This window comes from Daldinia loculata (assembly GCF_022478755.1).
Source record: "Daldinia loculata strain CBS 113971 unplaced genomic scaffold F4817scaffold_56, whole genome shotgun sequence".
Taxonomy (NCBI): domain Eukaryota; kingdom Fungi; phylum Ascomycota; class Sordariomycetes; order Xylariales; family Hypoxylaceae; genus Daldinia; species Daldinia loculata.
The window spans coordinates 192,586-215,386 of record NW_026054910.1 but is presented as its reverse complement, the minus strand read 5'-3'; the positions used below and the strand labels follow the sequence as shown (position 1 = coordinate 215,386).

Below are 22,801 nucleotides of genomic sequence, written 5' to 3'. Positions count from 1 at the left end.
ACAAACTTCTTATTGCGAAAAAGAGAGCCTATGACAATAACCCTCATAAATTCGGGCATCGGGATCGAATTGCTTACTGCCAGCTCTATGTCCCTTTCTCGATAATGAACCAGCAAATCAAGTCCCTCTTGCCACTCCCTCTTAGACATGATAGTCAATAAATCGTTTATAATTAGCTAGACCGCCATCTTGAGAATCGACGTTCCATCCGCGCGCGAAAACTAGGGATGATGTAAGCTCAGCACTCGAGTTCCCGGTTACAAACCAACCGAGAGTCAAAGCGCTATGTTGAAATGTCAGACGAGACCTTGACGAAATGAATCTATAGGGTTAACGTTTATGCTTTATGGCATCGCGCAATCAAGTAGGGCTTGATGACACGACGCTGGATATAATCCTTATTGCAGTCGCGGATCTACTATTCTACTCTTTTACCTTGGTCGAGTCTTATGAATTTGCTCCGCCGCAGGTATGTTGGCTTTTACCTGGCATCTATTGACCTCATTCTCTCAAGATAGGTATTTGATAAGAACCGTTTTGGAACTTATCATAGCAGGTGCTATACCATTGATGTTAGGTACCTTATTGGGCAATTTCAACAAAATGAAATGATTTGCGATGACGTGAAGATTAGATATCAATTGATTGATGATGGAAGAGTACATCTTGTAGGTACTTCTTACGCTGACCGGGATGTACCTAAGGAGGTAGTATCCCCGCTATTTCGTTGAATTATTCTTGGCTGCAGATTTCGCGTCGTCGTTTAACACGCGCTATTCACAAGCTTTCATGAGATAAAGTCGTGGCAATTCATCGTGATTTATCTATACGGCTTCGGAGAGGAACGCAATCACAATCTTGCCTGCTCCCCTGCCGAGACTTGATCGGTGGTTTCATCCGCAACTGCTTGCGCAAACGCTGCTTGAACGTCATGTTCGTGAATCCAACTGGGGTCTACGCGGTTCTTTATCCGGGTCCTTAGTTGCTCGTCTGTCTCCAGCTCCCTAGCTTGGGAGTATCGCGCCACCTTGTTCTTATTATTCTGATGGACAACACTCATTACGCGATCTGTGTGTGGTTTTCGGGTCTTCTCGTAGATACGTAGGGCTTTGAGTATTTCCGCGTCGTTGGGCTTTCTAGTCGCGTTCTCGGGAAACACGTATAAGATCGACGATACAAACGCCCAAGCATCATCGAGGGCGAGACTACCGCCTGCGGCAAATGCCCCTCCGTGGGCGTGAGCCGCGTCGCCGGCCAGGGTAACATTTCCGCCACCCAATACCCACGTTTCCAGGGGGTGTGCTGCCGCGTTTGGATAAATCCTAGTGCTGGGCACCGCGTCGACAATCTGTCGCACAAGCGGTGACCAGTCCTTGTAAAAGTCCCTCAATGTGTCCATGTCGCCATCCGAGTTCCAGGTCGAGTCCCTGTAAGGGGCATCTGGGGCGTCGGGGTCGGCCTGATACGATCCAACCACGGTGAAAAGGTCCCTTCCGAGCTTTGAGATGAAGAATGTCCTATCCGGTCCCCAGAAGTGGTTCGCCTCGTCCGGAAGATCCTTGATGTGGGCGACATGAGAATAGGGAAATACAGACCGGAAAGCCACCCAACCAGTCCAAGCTGTGCTGGAGGTGGGGACGAAGAAAGTTCTAACATGCGAATGAATTCCATCCGCGCCTAAAATTATATCGGCCGTAGCGGTCGTCCCGTCCGCGAACGTGATTACCAACTTTCGAATAGCTCGGTCGAAAGTAACGGATTCGAAAGCCTTAGAGAAGTGAATCCTAGACGGGTCGACGTGTTTAGCAAGCGCTTCCTGGAGATGTGCCCGATAGAAACGGGCGGTCAAGTGACGGTACTCGACTTCACCAGCGTGGGAATCAGTTGATATTATCTCATTAGTCTTCCAATGACTACACTCCATTAGCCACCAATTCGAAAAGACCAGGGCGGACGAGCTCACCGGTAGATCATCGGATACGTTGACTTATTACGGAACGCAATTTCGTCATCCAGAGCATCGTCGACGCCTAATCGTTCCAGAGTTCTCATTCCATTAGGTCCGAGAGCGATAGACGCGCCTATCTCTCTAAGTTCTGGAGCTTTTTCGTATACTTGCACATCAATGGCGGGGTGATGCTTTAGCCCGATGGCTGCACCAAGACCAGCGATGCCGGCGCCGATGATTGCGATCTGAAGTTTTAATTCGTCTGCCATGATCTAACAATACACGTCGAGAAACAGAATTATTATAGTTTTCCGTACATTGTCGTACAGCCGGGGCCAGCTTCTTAACCTTTGACCATCGGGACGGGGGATCGACTATACGGATCCGAGATGGCGCAAGAGAGGACTGGTATTGCGAAGCGATATCTTATCAATCAGCGACCGCATTCCCCTCATGGCCTCGCCGCTTCGGGGAACCTCCGATAACTATCCATGCAAGCGTGTCGCGATTCTTGCAGCAGACTTGGCTAGCGTATATTAACCATTGCCATAAGACCTCGATCAAGCACTCCCCGTTAAAACAAGGATATATTCGTCATTTGCGTGGGGGTTGACGAGTGCTACGCAGTTGAAGTTATATCTTAACAAGAAGTTTTGATTTATATTTATCTAGGTAAGTTTCACCTAGACATGTGCCACCTAGTCGCCGTTTGGTATTCATTTTGTTGCTTGAGCCGCATACCATGACGTCCAAGACTGTCGAGCAGACATCCGCAGCTGAGGTAGTTTTCGAGACCCCGAAATTGCCCGACAAGTACGCCGACGAAAGTTACAAGCTCTTCTCGCAAGTCAAGGTTGAGCCTCCCACTGCTGAGGAAGCTGAGCGAATCCGTAAGAAGAGCGTCCGATGGATATTATCGTTCCTCTGCGTCGGGTATCACCTGATGTACGTGGACAAGCAGACGGTAAGAATTATGGTTTCCTATGTTGGCATGCAAGTTTACGAATCTAACATTACCTGCCTCCCCATTAGCTCGGAAGTTCGTCTATCCTGGGAATTCTTGAGGATGCGGATCTAAATTCGAGCCAGTACAACTGGTTGTCATCAATCTTCTATTTTGGCTACCTGCTAGCAGAATGGCCTCAAAACTGGGCGCTGCAACGATTCCCAGTTGCAAAGTGGCTAGCCGGGAATCTTGTCGTCTGGTAAGCTAACTCTGAACCACACCGATTAACGTCTTGCTAATCCTAATAGGGGTTCCATCTTGCTGCTACATGTTCCATGTAATAGTTTCGCGTCTCTCTTCGTCGTTCGTTTCTTTCTTGGGCTCGCGGAGGCGTGTATTGTGCCTGCTTTCTTATTAACGCTATCGATGTTCTTCACATACGACGAGCAAGCAGTTCTGATGCCCATAATGTGGGCTGCGGGAAATTCTAGCCCTATAACTTCAGGATTGCTGTCGTACGGAGTTTTATGGGTAGACACGGGTAGTTTTTCATCTTGGAAGTGGTTTATGGGTAGGCCTCTCGCCGTCACCTTGCGAATTATCTAACATATTTCCTACAGTCATCACAGGAACTTTAACTGTTATATACGGCGTTTTCGTCTGGTTTTTCTTCCCAGACAACCCGATGTCCGCTCACTTCCTGACCCTCGAAGAAAGAGCACAAGCTATCCTCCGCATTGCTTCGAACCATTCGGGGATCGAGCAGAAGCGTTTCAAACGCCACCAGCTGGTTGAAGCGCTGAAGGACCCCAAGACCTGGCTCTTCTTCCTCCATGCGTGGTCCCAAGAAATGGCCAACGGTTTAACTAACCAGTACTCGCTTATCATCAAATCATTTGGCTTCACCACGCTGCAGACCACGTTGTTGGGTTGCATTACCGGTCTTACTTCGCTGGTGTCCCTTGGAGCTGCCGCCCTAATATTGTCAAAGACGCGCAACAGTCGAGCGTGGCTTTCTGCTGCTGCGTATGTACCACCAATTATATCCAGTATACTTCTTATCACTCTTCCTTGGAGCAACCGTTGGGGTCTTCTGTCGGCAATATGGATTAGATCTACAGGAGGTATTCCCTACAGCGTGGTTATGATCTGGGCAGCCAACTGCTCTGCGGGACATACGAAGAAGACCGCCGTCATCGCTCTGTATCATGTCGGGTACGGTTTGGGTAATATTCTCTCGCCTCAGCTGTTCCAAGAACAATACAAGCCTAGATATATTGTGACTTGGTGGGTTATTCTATGGGTCGCGTGCGTGCTTCCGACGTTTATCGTCCTTTATCTTCGATGGTATTTAGTTAAGGAGAACAAAAGGAGAGACTTGCTAGATAAACGCGGGGCTATTAGAGAAGTCGGAGTCATTGAGCATATTGACGAGAGCGGCGAGCGGCGGGAAGAAATAGTCGATGCGAGACAGTTGGATCTGACTGATAGGGAAAATCTTGCATTGTCAGTTGTCCCAGGCCCCCTTTATTCGGCATATACTAATAAGCACGCAGTCGATACGTCCTCTAATGTGGAAATATTCATAGAGTATTCGCTATTTGGTAGAATACATATCGTATACACTACCTACCTCTCGGATATCACCTACCTATCGTTAGATAATTCTCCGCAGTCAGCGATAGGTGTCTTGATCTTGCAACCCCGTCTGGCCACGTGTCACGCCTTAAATTTTTTTTATTTCCTACTTGATGAAACCGTACGAGGTTTCCACAACTTTTTTTCATTATGGGCAAAAAGAATCGCCATGAAAATGCGATGGATATCTAGTAACTAAAGCCTAGCTACTAAGTGCTCTCTTTTATTTGACACTCTGTCTCTAACTTCCATTCGCTTCTTTTCACCTTGCTCCGAATCAGATCTGTATACGAGAACTTGAAGTGAAACTCATTAGCAGCCATAACTGCCATATGAGCCCAGCCCATTTTAGATCCTACACCAAACCACGGCACCGCCAATTCTTGCTTCACGGCCTGGGCATTGACAGACGCCTGAAGCCGGCGACGAAGCGTACATTCGTGCTCTAGTCAGGATTATCTTCGAAAAAATACAAGATCGCAGCGCCGATCTCCCGGAGCATCCCAGTCGCATTGATCTGTATAGCCTCCCATGCCAGTTGACACGCCTATGGAGAAAGGTAATCCGATGTGTAGAGCACCAAAAACCTGAGAACGAAACACGACACGGGACGGGTAGCAGTACCTTTTTCATCTCTCAGAGCCATAGCCTGTTATAACCGCATGATACTACCGAAACTTGGGACGAGAACGACGGCATCTTAATCTGGGTCGAGTTTAATAAGTGCAAATGATGACAGAAAGATCGATGCTATCCAGATCCGGGATTTTGGCGGATTAATAGGGAGGTTTTAGGTGAAACGCTCCAAGAGCCTAGATTAGGAATTGGGCGGTTCCACGTCAACTACGTGTTGGGCGGGCCAACGAAGGGGGAGTTGGAGCGATGCAGGGGTCGAACCGCGGAGGAGATTATACAGGATATAGCGTCTTAGATGAACTTGTGACAGCACTCTTCCCAACCATCGTAGCGGCGATTCTATCATCACGGACAGCATATACTAGTGCTTCCAATACCAACTATCGTTGAGGGTGTATAACGTACTTAATATTTTATGGTTTCTTGTAAAGACTCTAGTATGTTGTCCTGCTAGAGTCACACCATAAGTCAGAGCACTGTTATCTTAGTAAACTCAGACTAGAATTCGTTGAATTGGCGGGCTGCGCCCGCCACAGGCGCCACGCAACGCTTGGCCTGTGTCATTGTATCTGTGGGTTTAAGGCTTAAAAAGGTAACAAAAAGTGCGAGTTTTAACGAATTTTAGTTTAAGATAATTTAAGCGTTTTTAACTACGTTAAAATAAGTTTTTTTAAAAATTAAACTTTATATTTATAATAATTTAATATTTAATAATAACGTATAAAATAATTTTTATTTTTATGATTTAAAGTTAATATTATATTTATTTTATTTTTTTATTTTTTTATATATTTATACGGTATTACGTTATAATATTGTAAGTTTTAACGTTTAAAAATACGTAATTATATGTTAAAATAATATTTATATTTATATATATATTTATAATTATGTTAAAAATACATTTGTTTTTAATTAAAAATTAATAATTTAATTATTAAAGTTTTTTTATTATTTTATATATTTATATAATATTATGTTATAATATTATAAGTTTTAACGTGGTATATTATTAAAAACGTTATAATTAATGTTATAATTAAAGTTATAAAATTACGATTAATATTATAATTAATTTTAACATTTTAAAAAGTTTTAAAACGCGTATATTTATTAATAATAAAGTTAATAAATGTTTTAAATTAATTAAAACTTATTTTAAATGCGTTAATATTATTGTTTTTAATGTTATTTTTAATGTTATTTTTAATGTTATTTTTAATGTTAAATAATTTAATGTAATAAAAATCGTTTAAATTACTTTAAACCATAAATTTAAAATTATTTTTAAAGTTATATTAAAGTTATAATTGGTTAAAAAGTTTTATAATTAAAAAAAATATAATTATATAAATAATTTTAAATTTATAATTTAAATTTATTAAAATAAAAATACCGTTATTAAAATTATTTATATAAAAGTTATTTTAAATTTTTAAACTTTTAAAATAAAAACTTTAACTTTAAATTAATAATATTTAATTAAATTAAATTTAATTAATTTATAATTTATTATATTTTAATAATAATATAATTTTTTTTTATTAATTTAATTAATAAAACATTATTTTTAAAATTAACATTAAAATTATTAATTATAATTATATTATTTAATTTTTAAATTTTTTAAATTTTTTTTTATAATAACTTTAATATTTATAAACGTTAAATTTAAGTTTAATAATATTTTACGTTATTTTTATAATTTTACATTTATTAATATTTTTTTTAAATAATTAACGTAAATTTTTATTATTATTAATTTTACGGTAATGTTATTAAATATTTTATTAAATTTTTTAAATAAAAGTTTTATTATAAATTTTTTAAACGTTAAATTAATTTTAATTAATTTATTTATTAAAATATTAAAGTTTTATAAATTTAAAAGCGTTTTTAAATGCGTAAAAGCCATTTTTTTAATAAAATTAATTATTTTAAAATTAAAAATTATTAAATAATTAATACATATAATTAAGTGATAATTAAAATAATATTAATGTAATTATTAATGATTTTATTATGTTTTATTAAAATCGTAAAAACGCGTAAAATACAAGTAATTACATAAAAGTAAAATTTTTAAATTATTTAATAAAATTAATTAATTTAATAAAAATTAAGTTTAAAATTATTTATTTTAAATGATTTTAAACTTAAATTTGTTTTATAAACGGGTTACGTTTATTTACGTTTATTAACGTTATAAACGCCACGTAACGTATAACTTGTGTAATTATATTTATAAGTTATAAATAAAACGTTTTATAAATTTAAATTTAAAATTACTTTAAATTTATAAAAAATATTTAATATATGTTAAAATATTAGTCATGTGGCATGCCACGTGACTAAGGTTGTGCCAACACACACCGCTTACGCAAAATTTACACACATGTAAATAAATATTTTTTCCATTTAATAAATCTTTTACTTTATTTAATAAACTTAAACCAATTAAACAATACAATTTAATTACCTTTTTTTTATTACGTAATACATACAAAACCTTGTCATTTTAACAGTATAAAATTATTAAAAAAAAATAAAAAATAACGTTTTTAACAATTTAATAAACTATAATAACGTATAAAAAAGTTTTTTTTTTAATAATTTAATATTATTATTAATTTTTTTTTAACTTTTTTTTATATTTATACGACGTTACGTTATTATATATTAATTTTTAACGTTAAAAAAATATTTAATAAAAAAATGGTAAAAAATTAATATAATTAACATAATTAATAACATAATTAATAAATTAATTAATAATATAATATTACGTATAAAATATTTTTTATTTTAATTTTAATTTAATAATATTATTATTTAAACCTTTTTTATATATTTGTATAATTTTATATTTTTAAATATTATGTTTTAACGCGTGTTATAACGCATGTTATAACCGATGCGTTATAATTAATGCGTTATAATTAATATAACCGATATAACCGATATTACAATTAATGTTATAATTAATTTTAATTTAAAATATATATGTTTAATCGATAAATTTAATAATAAAATTAATAAAAACGCGTTAATATTATAATAATTTTAATAATAATTTTAATAATTTTTTATGCCATAAATTTAATTTTTAAAAAAGTAAGTTTTAATAAAACTTTAAATTAAAAATTTTATATTGTTTTAAAAAATTGTTCCGGGGTTATAATTAATTAAAAAATGGTGTGGTTAAAAAGGTATAACTTTTTAAATTAATTTAAATTTTTAATTTAAAATCACTTAAAATAAAAAATTATTAAAATAACGTTAAAAGTTTTTTAAAATATAAACCGGTAATTTAATAATTTATTATAATTTTTTAATTAATTAATATATTATTTTTAATTAATTATTTTTTTTAAATTATTTAATAAATTATAATAAAACTTTTTTATTAAAATTATTATTATAATATAATTAATATATTTTAATAAATTTACGATAATAATTTTATTTTATAAATAAAAATACACTTACGTTAATAATTTATAAAATATGTAATAAATGTATTAAAATAAAAATAATGTAAATTATATTTATAAAATTTTTTTAAATTTTTTTTAATATTATATAATTATTATAACCGTTTAAAATTAATAATTTTTATTATTATTAATTTAACAATTTTGTTTTTTTAAAAAGATTTTATAAAATTATTAAAATATAATATTATTATTAATTTAATTATTAAAAAACGTAATAAATTATTAATTTTTAAATTTAACATTTTTATTATTAAAAAACCATTATTATTATACGTTTTTATTTATATATATAATAAAAAAATTTAAAAATCGGTTATTATTATTAATATATTTAATTAATAACGTTTAAATTTTATTATTATAATTTTAAATAATAATATATTTTGTATAAATTTTTTCGATAATTATTTCGTTATTTTTAACTTTTTTTATTATTTTTATTTTATTAATGTTATATATATGATTAAAGAAATATTAATATTATTAATTATAACGTTATTAATGCATTTATAATTAATTAAATAAATTTTAACCGTTTTTATATTAAAATAATAAATTATAAATTATTTATATTAATATATATTAAAATTAACAAATTAATAATTATAAATTAATATAAAAATAATGCGTAATTAATATAATTTAATGTAATAATTTATTTAATTAATTTATTTTTTTAATATTTAAATAAGTTTTAATAATTTTTTAAATATTTTTTTTTATATATTACGGTTTAATATTTAATTTATAAAATAATATTATAAAATAAAATATTTTTTAAACGTTTATTATAAAAATACGTTTTTAAAACCATTATTTATTATTATAATATAACGTAATTAAATTAAAAAAATAAACATTTTAAAATTATTAAAAAATAAAAAATGAAATAATAAATTTTATTTTTTAATTGATTTAAAATTGGTTTAATTATATAATAATTTATATGTAAACTTTATTGCGAACGCGTTGCGTTTTTAAAGTGGCCCTTATACGGGTGGCCCCAGTAACAGTGTTTTAATTTAGATTTACAAGTTAAATTTAACACTTAACGGATGTATTCGAATCTAACCTATCGAGATTTCTCCCATCACTTTTCAAGGGGATCTACAGCCTTAAAGATCATAGTCAAACACCTATCATCATCTGCTCAGACTTTATCAACGTTCAGAGTTTCAGCTTATCGTATAAGCTTCAGCGATAAATAAATACACATGTTGAATATATCTGTCTATACCGGTAACTAGTATCCACTTAGGCTGTTCTTTTCTTCGTGGAGAACTCTTAGAATCTGTTATGGGTTCCTAACAACTATTCGTATAAGTTGTGATCAATATACATAAATATTACCGTAACCATGTATCCAACAGCACAAGGCCTATTACTACTAGCATGATATTAATCACCCTCTTGAGATGTTATGGGTTCAACCATCCATTTAATTTCTTTAGACAGGTCCAGGCACGCCACCACTAGCCGACCAGATATTTCCGCTCGTGTATGTCTCCAAGGGGTCGGCCAGATTGACGTATATCGGCGCCAACTCACCCGGCTGCTCTATACGACCATATGGATTTGATGCGGCAACCTGGGCGATTGCCTCCGCCGTAAAGCCAGCACTGGCCAAGAAAGGGGTATAGATAAGGGCTGGAGCAACACCGTTTACCCCAATACCCCGAGGGGCGAGCTGCACTGAGAGGCTGCGGATCATATAACTAATAGCAGCCTTGCTTGAGCCATAGTCTACTGCGTTGCTGTCTGGTGAGTTGACGATATCAGAAGTGGTGAGGATTATACTACCACCTCGGGGTAGTAGAGGCACGGCCGCACGGGTTAGGAAGAAGTTCGCGAAGACGTTGGTGCGGTAGATCCGCTCCAGTTGTTCGGTGGACTGGTTCGTGATAGGTTGCCATTTCGAGCCTGCGAGGATCCCAGAGTATCTAGCGGCCAGTTAGTCAAACCGATATGCTCTAGGGTTAGCTCATTAGCCTACGCCGCATTTTGAACCATGATATCAATCCCTCCAAGACGATTCGCCGCCTCGTGGACCAACTCCGTGCAGAAAGTCTCGTTGAGTAAGTCTCCAGGAATGCGTTCGAATGATAATCCTTCGCCGCTCAGGAAATCAGCAAGGTCGTCCACGTCAGGCTCTTCCTCTGGGAGATAGTTGATAGCCACATTAGCTCCCTCGCGGAGAAATGCGATGACGACTGATCTTCCAACTCCCGAGTCTCCACCCGTTATTAAAATTTTGAGACCTTGAAGGCGGCCCGTTCCTCTGTAGCTGTCCTCGCCGCAGTCTGGGCGTACATCGAAGCTGGTCTGGAGAATAGGGAAGCCTTGGGCTGGCGGTGATAAATTCATATCTTTGAAGTGATTAACAGGGTCTATCAGTTCAGCATTTTGCTCCGTATGTTATATATTAGCCATCTCTGCGAGTCTATCGTCTTGCGAAAAGATATTCATACTCTGGGCTAATCCTGTGCTTAACAGGCCCATAAACGGGGGCAATGAGGAAAGGAAGCGCATTCTGGTGAAGGTAAGACCTATGTTAACCCGGTATTTATAGACTGTGAATAACAAGAAAGTAGGAGCAGAGATAGATGCTCAACTTCTGCCTTTAACTCTATGTCGATGCTTTAGTCTGAGGATGTCCAAGCATGGTCGCAGTCAGAGACTTATTTAACCATAAATCAGGTAGGTAGCAGGCTACGTTATCACTCGTCACGCCCCGGAGAGAACTATTGCGTTCGCCATGAAAGACGCGAATGGTAGTTCCCCCTTTTTTTCGATCCGACCCTGTCGGTCACGATGTCACCTACATCTAGACTCCTTATTCGGATCGTGGCGCCATCCTGCGTACTTCATCACGTACGATTCAAATCGTGGCGGCTTTCTGCAATTTTTTTACTTCATTATTCCGACAGTTATAACTTTCCTTGGTTGTCAATCCCCTAACTGGTTATATAGCCGTTACAGTTTCCTCAAGGTATATAATTCATGTATTATCCAGGTTTCGTCTATACGGTAGCGATATATATGTATTATTGTACATGGTACACGACTCTTGATTCCTTTCAAGGCCCTTGGTAATGTAATTCTCCACTCAACAACGACAACCCAGCATTCAATAGAGACAGAGTAAACCCGTATACTACTCAGGAATTGCATAGATGATTGGTTTAAACTAATCAAACCCAAGGAGATTGTTTTTGAGGTTACTTGGCGCTTAAGCGAATCGAGCATCTCGTACGGCCTTAAAGTCCAATGGTGTCGGGGATGAGAAAAAACTTGATAATCCCGATTACATAGGATGGATGTAAGTCACAAATAGTTAATTCCGAACCTAGGTTGGATTGCAAATCTTAGGTGGTATTGTGCCATCAGGAACCCAAGAGTACCCAAGTTAGATAGTTTTGTCAATGTCATGGTATCTTTGTCCATTTTTAACAGCCACGATTTCATGATGGATTCATGTTTAGTCGGTCTGAATACATTCAAGAGAATTTTTAGATCTTAACTATTTTTCTCTTGGTTTTTTTTAATTAAGTCCACTATACCGGTGTCTTTACCTAAAGCCGTGCAAAAGCGTTATACTATGATTTAAAGCCTTTAGGGTTATACGATATGTACAAGGCTTATACTTTGTACGCATGTCTAATACGAGATATGTGTATCCGTTACTCTCTTTAACAATAAATATACTATATAAAATAAAATCAAGCATAATTTTTTTAATCTTCAATCTTAATGCTCTTTTGTCAACTACAATGTAACTAATGGCACTCTTTGATCACCAATAGCAGTTAAACGACTAAGAATCTCAGGTTAAAGTAGTTTGCTGCAGTTATTATTGTATTGAGTTAATATAACATGTCCTTTGCTTCGAGTTAACCCAATCTCCACACATAGGTACCCCTTCGTTACCGTTAACTAATTCTCCAATTCGTTACTATCATTTCATAAATCCAGCCTTTCCATCCCCGTTCGAATCTGTCATGGGATTCAACTTGTTCAAAAGGCTCGGTTGCTCCTTCGCGGTTCCCGTAGTTCTGGAAGCGTTGGAGTGGCGTTCTGTTTCCAGATTACCCGATGTCACTCTAGCAGTATCGCGATATTCCCTCTGAGCAGAAGACTGGTTGGACATGCCTTGATTTACACCTGCGCCTGCGCCTATAGTAGAAGCCCGACCAGTCTTTGACCCGCCAGATACTTGGTGGTCTCGGCCTCCATCTAGGGGGTCAAAATCCCCATGAAAAACGCCATCCGGGGGGTTGTTGAGACCAGTACCCTTCTCGTGCATGGTCTCGAGAGTCCCTCGAATAGTCTTTGGCTCGCCTTCGAAAGCATCAAAGCGCTCCTTTTCCCCAGCTAACGCGCCTCCGTGCTGTCGGTATTCTTCTGCGCTGACCGGAGGCAAGGAGGTTGTAGAGTGGTGCTGAGCAGGATTGTGGTGAGTCTCGTGAATTGGCACCGTAGTATGGACTACGCTAGGCTGAATTGTTTCTTTGTGAAGCACAGGCTGTACTGTCTCGTGGACATGACTTTTAAGGTGTTAGCTTTACACTACAAATTGACTGCTCGGTTAAGAGAACCTACTGGTGAACATGCTCTCCCTGGACTGTAGGGGCATGACTTTGGGTGTGTTTGGTACCATGGACGACTTGTTCGTCTCTGAACTTTTCACTCTCGGCGGCCAACGCCCTCTTTGTGGTGTCGTGGTCCCTGTGGTCATAGTCTCGATGTTGGACCGCCCCGATTTTGTGCTGGTGCTGCTCGGGGAGGATTTCTTGATCATGAACTGGCTGTACAGTGCGGTGATAATGATCTTGGTGGATTTCCTTATTCACAGCGGTGTTGACCTCCTCGTGTTCCCTTGGCTTGATGGTCTCCTTCTTAACGGCTGGCTCAACCGATTCATGTACGGTAGTATCATGGTGACCAGAATTGCCGATGAAGTCACGGATTACTTCCTTAGTCTTGTTCATATCGAATAGGATTATGAGAGGTGTTGAACAGAGATGGAAGATGGTAGACAGAAGGAATTTGTTGGATGAAGAAGGATTAAACGATGTACCATTGAAAAGAAAGGGTTTTATATAATGAGATAGATAAATGATCGACGTAATGGACAACAACCTAGACTCCAGAATCGCCGTCAACATTCGTCCTTAGTTGGGAGTTACCGAATTAGGCCATTATCTACTGGAGTATCCAATCACGTCAATGCGGCTAAATCGGACGGGGTGAGTGGATTCGGCGAAGTGGAGGAATGTACGTCAAGGATCCAATACTACACGCAGGCTATGCCGCAATATAATTATGACAGGAGGAAGTAAATGATATCGTAGCTTGAACGGTTGCTAATCTGTTGACAATAATGACGTCTTGCATTCTAAGCATATCCGGATGCAGTGCTATCTTTTCTTCAGCGAGTAACTATCTTCGCGACAGGTTTACTTAAGTCGAGACGGCTACGTGCTAGTGCTAAGTGAGAGTCAAATTCCTTGGTTCTCGCGAGTTAGAGTCTCGGAAATGCTTCGATTGACTCGGCCATGTCGTAATCGATCTTAGCCTGAGCCATCCTGAACTCCAGACCCTGATCTTCTTTACCTACCTAAAGGTAAATCAATGCGCTTGTCACATAGCCTTTATTAGATGCGGCTTTGCGGTGACCTTTGAGGAGAGCTTGAAGACCTACGTGCCGAGTTTAAAGAATTTCCGTCTAACATTCCTACGCCAGCCAGCTGTCATTCCTAAATTGTAGTAAGATGATATGACGCCTCATAGACCACTACTTACATGGTGACGTTTAAACTTACGAATTACCCATTTGTCATGACGGATTTAGAGATGATGTTATGATCCACGCATTCCTTCTAGCCTACCAAACACAAGCTTTCATAGATATTTCACAAATCTTTAATACCAACTTACAGCAGCGCTTATATTAGCTCTAAGAAAATAACTGACTTTTCTTTTTGGTGGGTTAAGCCAATCTTAAGCTAACTAATATTGCCCAAGGAGGTACCGGGGCTTTTATTTCGTCACTTCTACTCACGAATCTATTCCTCGTACTATGCGTCGACTTAAAGCTCTGCTTAGGACTCTGCTTAGGAGACGAAGTTACGATGAGGAAAGTCCGGTCCCCCCCGAGAGGAATACGGCGGGGCTGTCGGACACCCGACGAAGCCTCCGATCTTATGGGGGCCAATCGACTATAAAAGATCGACATATCACCGGTCTTAATTTGTCAAGGTGTAATGAGAGCCCGGTGGAACGTGAAACCAACAAACACAAGAGTTCCAATTCTCAGCACTTAACAAATACAAATACAAGTAGCCCCGTCTCAGTACAACCAAACTCGCGAACGTCGATTGAGAAAATCCCGGAGCGTCAGAGAAATGTGTTGGTAAAGAATCCTAGGAAAGATATGTCCAGGAACGATATGTCTGGGCACTTTTACTCCGATAAACTGGCCAGCACGGAAGAGGGACCAAAAAAATCGTCAACAGAAATACAACACAGTAAAGACGGACAGTTAGCTCAATCTACAAGGGAGCCGGACCGTCGCGTAGAGATACTTAACAAGGAGGATAACGCTACTCGACCAGGAGAACGTGGTGGTGCGGAGAGTGAGAAGACCGCCATAGACCTCAGGGATACCATAGATACCGACGAGACTATCACTTATGCTCCGGGTGAGTCCAGCCCGCTCTAATAACTCTGGAAAATCTAGTTAGCTAAACATATCCGCTAGCGGTTACGCACGAAACCATTCGCCCACAGGTGCACGAGATTCTGGAAGAACGGATATACCGCGAGATCCACAATCATAACGTATACCATCGAATCCAACCTATTTACGAGGTTGAGATCCTTCCTGCCCGCCATTTTGTCCCCGGACCCGGCGGTGGTCTAGTTGAGGTGCCCGAGGATTCTATCCCAGAGTGTACCGGTGCGAATCAAGAATGGCACGTGAGCAAGAGACCGCCTCGCCCTGCGTCGTCACCTACCCTACGCCAGCCAGCATCTATAGATGAAAATAACGCGGTTTGCGAGCCTATTGAGAAGGCCGCTGAAAATGGGGGCGATCTCGAGCCTACGAAGACCCAAACAGCCATCGACAACCAGGAATTCAAAGACGTGTACTTTGATAGTTGGCAATCCAGTGCTGCTCGCATATTCTAGGAAGCCATTTGGAAATTTCGGTATGATATTAGCGAGTCTATGAGAGACAATTCTTTTCATTTCCTCTGCGCGGACCCCGGTCATAAACACTCGAAAGAGACTTGTAGTTCAAGTCTCTCATGTTCCCCTCACTTGGTACACATTTAGGGTTCTGCCGATTTCGTCGGTCCCGGATGATATCGAACTAGCTGCATTATTACTTTCTTACGTTACTGTTGCTGTCAGCCCATTGCGGCAACAGCATGCGCCGTGATTCCCGACCTAGGTAAGACATCGGAATCCATGACAACTCAAACCCTAGTCGAATAGCAAACCGTAATCTTCTTTCGACCACGAGATCTGATCGCTAACCTTGTCTGCCATCAGTATTCGCCCGCCGTGTAGACAATTGAAATCGACCAACCATGGTACGTCGCCACCGTCGAAACCATCAACCTCTCAGCGACGACAACGTACCTACTTACCTACATGATCAGATATGCAAGGCCGGCGGACAGGTCCGAATGGAGTTTCGGGAATCAGTCCAGACGCGCAGAACAGACGTCCGAAATAATACGAGTTACGGACTGCCCAATCTCGAATCGCCAAATTGGAACTTGCATACGTGATTGTTCGGGAAGGATTCAAAAGGATCTAGAGCGTTGAAGATCACCCGTGCCGTCACCCTTGCTTGACTGCAGAGCTAGCGTCTATTTGGAGCAAGTATACTAGGATATGTATTGCATGGGAAGCTTGTTATTCTGTAAGACCTCTAGGATATTGGAGTTGGAAATTATAAATTACGAATGGCCTCGAATGCGGTCTTATTACACGTCTTGTGTTACTGCATGAGTGCTACGGTTTGAGATGGAACGATATATGTGTGCTGAGGCTTGCGAATCGTATATTCGACTTTCTGGCTTGCCGTCTTGCCGCCTACTGTCTCAACCTCAAAGAGGATCTAAGGAGCGAGATGATTTTTCTTCAGATAGCGTGTTTATTAAAACATCACAGCACTTTGTCTACGTACAGATGCTATCGTCGGCAATGCTCAGCGTTGCGAATATAATCTGTCGGTATAGATTACGTATCCAACTCAACCGTAACGGATTGTAAGCCGAGTGGTAAGCACGGATAGGGGTCTGACAATTGAGACTAGCTACGACAAAGGATTTGGGGGCTGTTGAATTGCCGTGGAGGCTCCGAAGTAACTTGTCTTTAATCGTAAGAGCGAGTGATTGTCGAGTACCTACGACTGGATTTCATATTGATTTATAAACCTGGTCTCGATCTGATTAGGTTGATGGGAATGTCGTCGATGCAGTACAAAAAGCCGTGGCACGGTCCCATAGTTACTGTGCCATTAGTATTACACACCGTCGCGCCCCCCAACTCCCGGTAGTCCTTGGTTACCGGGCTGAACCCGATAGCTTGTGCGACTTGGCTACGATATTAAATATTGTCGTCGTTCGCCAAGTCAGCTTACTCATTCTGGTGCAGCCTGTTCGAATGCCCGATAAGCCACTTGTGATATGGAGAAGTCTGTAATTGATGCTCACCGTACTTCGATTCTCAGGCCGTCTTATTTGTAATATATTTCGACAAAATTTTATTCATCGAACCTATGGCTGACCTTTTTGATATGTTCAAATAAACCACGACTTACGTGTAACGGTTGTATAAGGATAATCTTGAAGGTCATGTATCACGGGCGGAAGTATTTTGGCCGGTATTACCCCAACCAAGCGCAGCGACGTGGGCAGTACTGGTCAAGATTTCCCACAAATCTGAATCTGACATCTGACTGTGTAGCAACGATTGTGCCTGATAGATCTTGCTTTAGTATTCGGCTTCGAAATTTGTCTCGTTGAGGGGGAGGGGGTGTGAGCGTTAGCATATCTTGCCCACCCTATGACGGCCGCAGTTATATGCAGGCTCGTCCTTGCCTAACGTTCGCCTCTTGCATACTGCGCAAGCATACGTCCTGCAGGCTACGAGTTCTGGACTATTCCGAAGTCCGTCTCATTTGGTTTAGCTATGCATGTCTTGCATGTATTCGTCTCAACCGAGAGTAGGTGAGGGGGCTCGGTCCAGACTCAAAGTTAGCTTCCTCAAGGGGATCAGAGTCGACCCATGAGCTAGAGAGAGAACTTTAGATCCCGTGACGTCGACCGATTCCGAGCGGTTGGAAGAGTCGTCGCTTTCCAGTGCTACGGATCGAGGAGATTTGGTGTAACATGATGAGAAATACATTTCTACGAAAGACCCACAGACTCCGGTAGTCATATTCTATACCGGGACAAGAGAAGAGATAGATAAGAAATAATTCATTAGGCTGTCGCTTCATTTACTGACCTTTTCTCAGCCGTCAAGTCCTTACATCTCACGGATACGCTTAATTCGACTATATCCTCATAGGTATCTGTCCTGTTCTGGATTTTCGTAGCCGGTACTACGCTACTCTGACCATCAGAGCTTATTATCGTATATCGTACCCCCTATGTGTTGTCGACTTTTATCGCTCAGGCTAGCGTCTATCCCAAGATACTGGGTTCATTATTATTTGCCAGTGTCGATTTGTTGGTGGCAACTCTATCTTCTGTTCTTGGTTCGCTGCGATCATCAATACGCCGGTTCCTAGTGTACGAAGTTGAAACTTGTTAAGGACTGCTATTTCATGGCCCATTCATTTAGCGTCCTAACTAATGCGGCGGGTAACCTGATAAGCCTAGGCGAAGTCACGTTACGTTTATGTAGTAAAATTAAAGTCTAGTTGCGGCTCCTACTTAAGACTCTCCGCGCTTCGCTTAAAAGTTAAGGTGTGGCATGCGGAAGAAACCATCACGGCTAACCTCTAGGCTCACTCATATTCGGATCAACTCCACATTCCAACTACTGTGTAAATATTCCGGTCGCAGAAGATATGAATATCCGCTCTTCCAGCTGGTGTTGACCGAACGCGGACAGGAAGTGTCTCAGAATCGGTCCAGCCCGGAAGGTTAAGGTTGGAAGTAGATAATTACAAACTGTGTATGTAGTTATCATATTAACTGTCGGGGTCTGGAGAAGCTACGTAGTGATGAGCCCGCTATTTGCCGGTAACCTTTTGTCTTTTGAACTAGTTTAACCTTATAATAATTTCCGCCGATGACGTCTCGGAATGCCTATCGTCATCTGACAGGAATCGTATGAATCCTAGTGTTGGTGTTCATGGAATAGAATTCGCTTTGTTGTTTTTAAAGTCTAGTGACTGTGTAATATATGCAAAACAGCGAAGAAAAAAGACTCAAAGAAAACTCGAAGCTTCGTCAATGTTCTAGAGGCCGAACTATTTCCAAATATGTGAGAACCGGTCTTGGAACGGGTTACCCAGCGTAGGATAACTCGTTGCGAGGCATGGAGGCATGTCGGAGGCACATGCGTAAAAGGTCGACTAGGCTCGACTGGGTATTTCGATTGTTCGATTCTTCACTGGTTGGCGTAAGGATTGGCGGGACTAACATAGTATCCCGGACCGAAAAGCATGGGGCGGACGTGCGGACTATACACTATGTATGTAGCCTTGATAGCGTCTAATAATCAATGACCGACGTGCTTATAGGGCAACGATAGTCGTTTGCAGTACCAAGGGGAAACGTCGTTCCTCGATTTTAGTCATTTTTTAGGATTGAGCGATTTCTTCACAAGTGCTACATTGGAATTCTAGAAAAATCACGGAATAATTGAATAGGAGTTGTTTGCATCATAAAACAACAGACAATGACGAGGGGACGCTATCATGTCTACAAGGATTAGAATCCTAGCACGAAAAAAGACAAAAAGCTTGACTTGACAGCTCGAGTAGGTAATTCTAATAGTTCTAACGAAGTCGGTTCGAGTTGGTGGGCCATTCGGTGAGGTCACGGTCACGCCAAGATCTCTCGACTTCGTCGTCGAACTAGGTAACTCTGCTAACTCTAGCTCGCGATTCCGCGCGTGCCAAGGTCACGATCCATGTTGCGGCGGCGACTTTTCAAAGAGAAACGGGAAAGCCGCCGCGCCGGCAGAGGAGTGACTAATTCGCAAGCGTAGTGTATATACGCAGAAGCACCGATGTGGCGTTTGCCTAGACTTACTAGACTTAAATACGGTTAGGAATCAAGCTAGCGCAAGGACCAGGAAAGAAAGACTAGCCCCTGAATCCTCGCCATTCGCAGCAGGCTAGACAATTTATGCCTGTTCGTGATGACGTATATGGCAATGGTTGACGGGCACTAAGTTGTAAAGAAGCTTAGCGCTGCTATTCCGAGGCTTGTCTTTTCGCCGCAAATTTTTTTTTAATCGTCCATATCGTTGTCGTTCTTATTGGCGTCTTGAAAAAGCGTGATTCGTGCTTTTTTGTCCATTGGTTTTTAAGGACAGGTGACGGTGTGGATTCTCGTGACTTCAGCTCCGCCGGTCCTCACCTCGGCCCACACCTAGCCCCAGGACTACCATAGTACTGTGTCAGGAAATGTTGTCGAACAGGCCTAACCCCACGTAATAAGTCGGCAGTTTGCTGTTGGGTAGCAAACGTGTCGTTTCCATGTACGCAACTAGAAGAAGTCTCTCGCGTTCGAATTGGTTACCGAAATATAGTAGCGAGGTCCAATGGCGCCCTCCTTTTCGCGGGGGGTCGTGTTGCCATGTATGCCCTTTACATAGGCACGCAAGTCAAGACGGGATCGCGGAATTCTGCGGTGTTTTTTCGTGGAGTCGTGTGCAACCGGTGCAACCCAACCCATCTGACCTTTTTTATTATGGGCTCTCGTGGGATTTTATGGGCTTTGATGGATTTTAATGGGCCTATGCGCGGTAGTCGACAGGCCAGACAGGCCAGACCAGGCAGGCCGAAGCTAGGTACCGTGGACAGGGCGGTAATCGACGAAACAAGGGTATAAGGGATCGTGTGCTTTAAGCTACCCACCGATGAATTCATCTCTAACGTAGGCTGCGTAGCCAGGTAGCAGCTAGGTAGCAGCAGGTAAATAGGCGAGAAGTAATCCGTACGTTAGGGTATCAAGCGAGAAGCGGTGATGAGACTCCCCGTACGGCTCCCCAAAGTTTCCCCCCAAGGACTCCCCATATTGAGTACTCCGCTCCTATGACATCAGATGGTAATCTCGTTGGTGAGGCTTATGGCTGACTCCGTCATTCTCACTTTGTTTGCGAGTTCCTATTGTCTAGTCTCGGTCATCTGCGATTTCGAGTTTCTTTGTGCCCGCTTCGGTAAAGCTGTATGCGTAAATGCGTACATTTAAAAAATGCGTGATGGAGGGTAAGATTAATAGTAAGAAGGTACATGATACTTGCGAAGGAAATACCTTAAGAGGGAAAGATACATCGATTATATGGGACGTACATAATTCGGAATAGGATACCTCATACATTATTATGTACATTATGTAGGAGGTACACGTGCAGCTGATTCTTCTGTGTACTATGTACCAAACTTGCAGTTTTTTTTTTGGCTTCTTGTCCCTGTGTCCCCCATTTTCCTTCCCCATTCCCCCCATTTTTCCCCAACTGCTTTTCCACAAAAAGAACCAAACAATCAAGGGGGGAAATGAATAAAACATGAATTATTTCCCGCATTCCCCAGAGAAATGGATGTCAAAAATCACGAGAGGCGTGTGCCTCGGGCTGCATAGACATGGGGTCGTCTGACATGAATCCTACATCCGGTTGACCCCAAGGGGGAGCCCCGGATTTGCCAGCTCTCCTCATCCAACGTATCCAATCCAACATTCCCAATCTAACATATCCAACGTACCTTACCAACGTAATGGACATCTCGTCTTGTCGGATTTGTCCCGATTTCCCTCGGTTGAAAGCAAGCCACCGGCCTGCCAGACGAAGGAAACATCGAGCAGCCCAACCTGCAGACCCTGCAGCCGAATGCTGTCGTCATACCTATGAACGCGGGTCGAAGGGTTAAAGTCACTCTCGAGCTGCCTATTTTCTTTGCTAGAAGCCCAATTCCAAATTTCCCCTTCCACCCGATTGCCCGCCGCGAATTGTATGCGAGTTCCTCCATTTCGACCAATTCGCTGCTTTCCAACTATCTTATCCCTGACCTGATTCGTAGCGTAGTCCTGGTAGCATCGTCTACGGGAGAGGAACGTGCAGGGACCAGTAGTTCCAGCTCTAAATGCGGTAGTCGATGAAGTAGCGCCGACGACCTCCTTTTTTACTATTTTTGTTATGTACCTATTCCTTTATGTTTACAAACTACAACATAGCAAGATAGACGACCCCGAGATACGTCCACTGTCATCGGCTAGATACATGTACCTTACTTACCTTACTTACGTGTATATTATCTATATTTACTACGTGCATGTACCGTGATACATCAACTACATCATGTACGTACGTGTAGATGATAGAGTCAGGTATACATTTTCCAAGTATTCATTACCTATTACCCATGTCTCCACATTTCTAACGTACATCAGCATCCGCAAGTGTGGACTGACCGACTACAAGGAAGTAATAAGTCAGGTAGCAGGTATGATACAAGCAAAGAAGCTGACTGCTACTGCCTCATTGTTACTGGATTGGCCTCCGAGATCCTTGATGGCTTCCCACTTTTTGTTTGCGGTTTCCGTCGCTCTCTCTACCTCCATGTCAGGTCCTAGTTCTATCAGTCTCGCCTTCTCTAAGCCATTAGTCGCTTAGTCTCTTTTTAGGTTGTATACTTATACCTTATACTTCATACCTCATACGTATCTTGGCTATTTGTTATTGCCCTTTAATAAAAGCCACGCCCGCGCCTATGCCCATGCCCATGCAGTCTCCTCGTGTATATATACTGGAGACTATCCCCAGACCGGCGTGCGCGTTATTCGAAAGTCTCTGTTTCTCTTCAGCCTTTTGTCTCGGGGCCAAACTCTGCCGCTCAAGCCACCCACATCATACCTCCTCTCCTCCATACCATACATCTCC

At 40.5% G+C, this 22,801-nt stretch overlaps 5 protein-coding genes across 5 annotated transcripts; 2 read left to right on the top strand and 3 right to left on the bottom strand.

The window, feature by feature from the left end:
• Window positions 1–757: 757 nt before the first annotated feature.
• Window positions 758–2,453, bottom strand: F4817DRAFT_230728 (FAD/NAD(P)-binding domain-containing protein). Its single transcript, XM_049298916.1, has 2 exons — window positions 1,964–2,453; window positions 758–1,913 (listed from the first exon to the last, which is right to left on the bottom strand). Exons 1-2 carry the CDS (start codon window positions 2,215–2,217, stop codon window positions 851–853), a joined length of 1,317 nt encoding a protein of 438 aa, XP_049155806.1. The 5' UTR covers window positions 2,218–2,453; the 3' UTR covers window positions 758–850.
• F4817DRAFT_230723 (MFS general substrate transporter) lies at window positions 2,308–4,673 on the top strand. The gene is made up of 5 exons (XM_049298915.1): window positions 2,308–2,912; window positions 2,981–3,153; window positions 3,203–3,465; window positions 3,515–4,400; window positions 4,451–4,673. Exons 1-5 carry the CDS (start codon window positions 2,691–2,693, stop codon window positions 4,464–4,466), a joined length of 1,560 nt encoding a protein of 519 aa, XP_049155805.1. The 5' UTR covers window positions 2,308–2,690; the 3' UTR covers window positions 4,467–4,673.
• Window positions 4,674–10,112: 5,439 nt separating this feature from the next.
• F4817DRAFT_361075 (oxidoreductase) lies at window positions 10,113–11,422 on the bottom strand (the record flags this gene model as incomplete). The annotated part of the gene is made up of 3 exons (XM_049306359.1): window positions 10,113–10,605; window positions 10,659–11,071; window positions 11,414–11,422. The coding sequence occupies 3 exons, from the start codon at window positions 11,420–11,422 to the stop codon at window positions 10,113–10,115; spliced, it is 915 nt and encodes a 304-aa protein (XP_049155804.1).
• Window positions 11,423–12,505: 1,083 nt separating this feature from the next.
• F4817DRAFT_348008 (uncharacterized protein) lies at window positions 12,506–13,712 on the bottom strand. Its single transcript, XM_049304624.1, has 2 exons — window positions 13,265–13,712; window positions 12,506–13,209 (listed from the first exon to the last, which is right to left on the bottom strand). The coding sequence occupies exons 1-2, from the start codon at window positions 13,651–13,653 to the stop codon at window positions 12,621–12,623; spliced, it is 978 nt and encodes a 325-aa protein (XP_049155803.1). The 5' UTR covers window positions 13,654–13,712; the 3' UTR covers window positions 12,506–12,620.
• A 967-nt stretch (window positions 13,713–14,679) lies between these two features.
• Window positions 14,680–16,229, top strand: F4817DRAFT_230704 (uncharacterized protein). The gene is made up of 3 exons (XM_049298914.1): window positions 14,680–15,366; window positions 15,426–16,121; window positions 16,223–16,229. Exons 1-2 carry the CDS (start codon window positions 14,745–14,747, stop codon window positions 15,854–15,856), a joined length of 1,053 nt encoding a protein of 350 aa, XP_049155802.1. The 5' UTR covers window positions 14,680–14,744; the 3' UTR covers window positions 15,857–16,121; window positions 16,223–16,229.
• The last annotated feature ends 6,572 nt before the right edge of the window (window positions 16,230–22,801 follow it).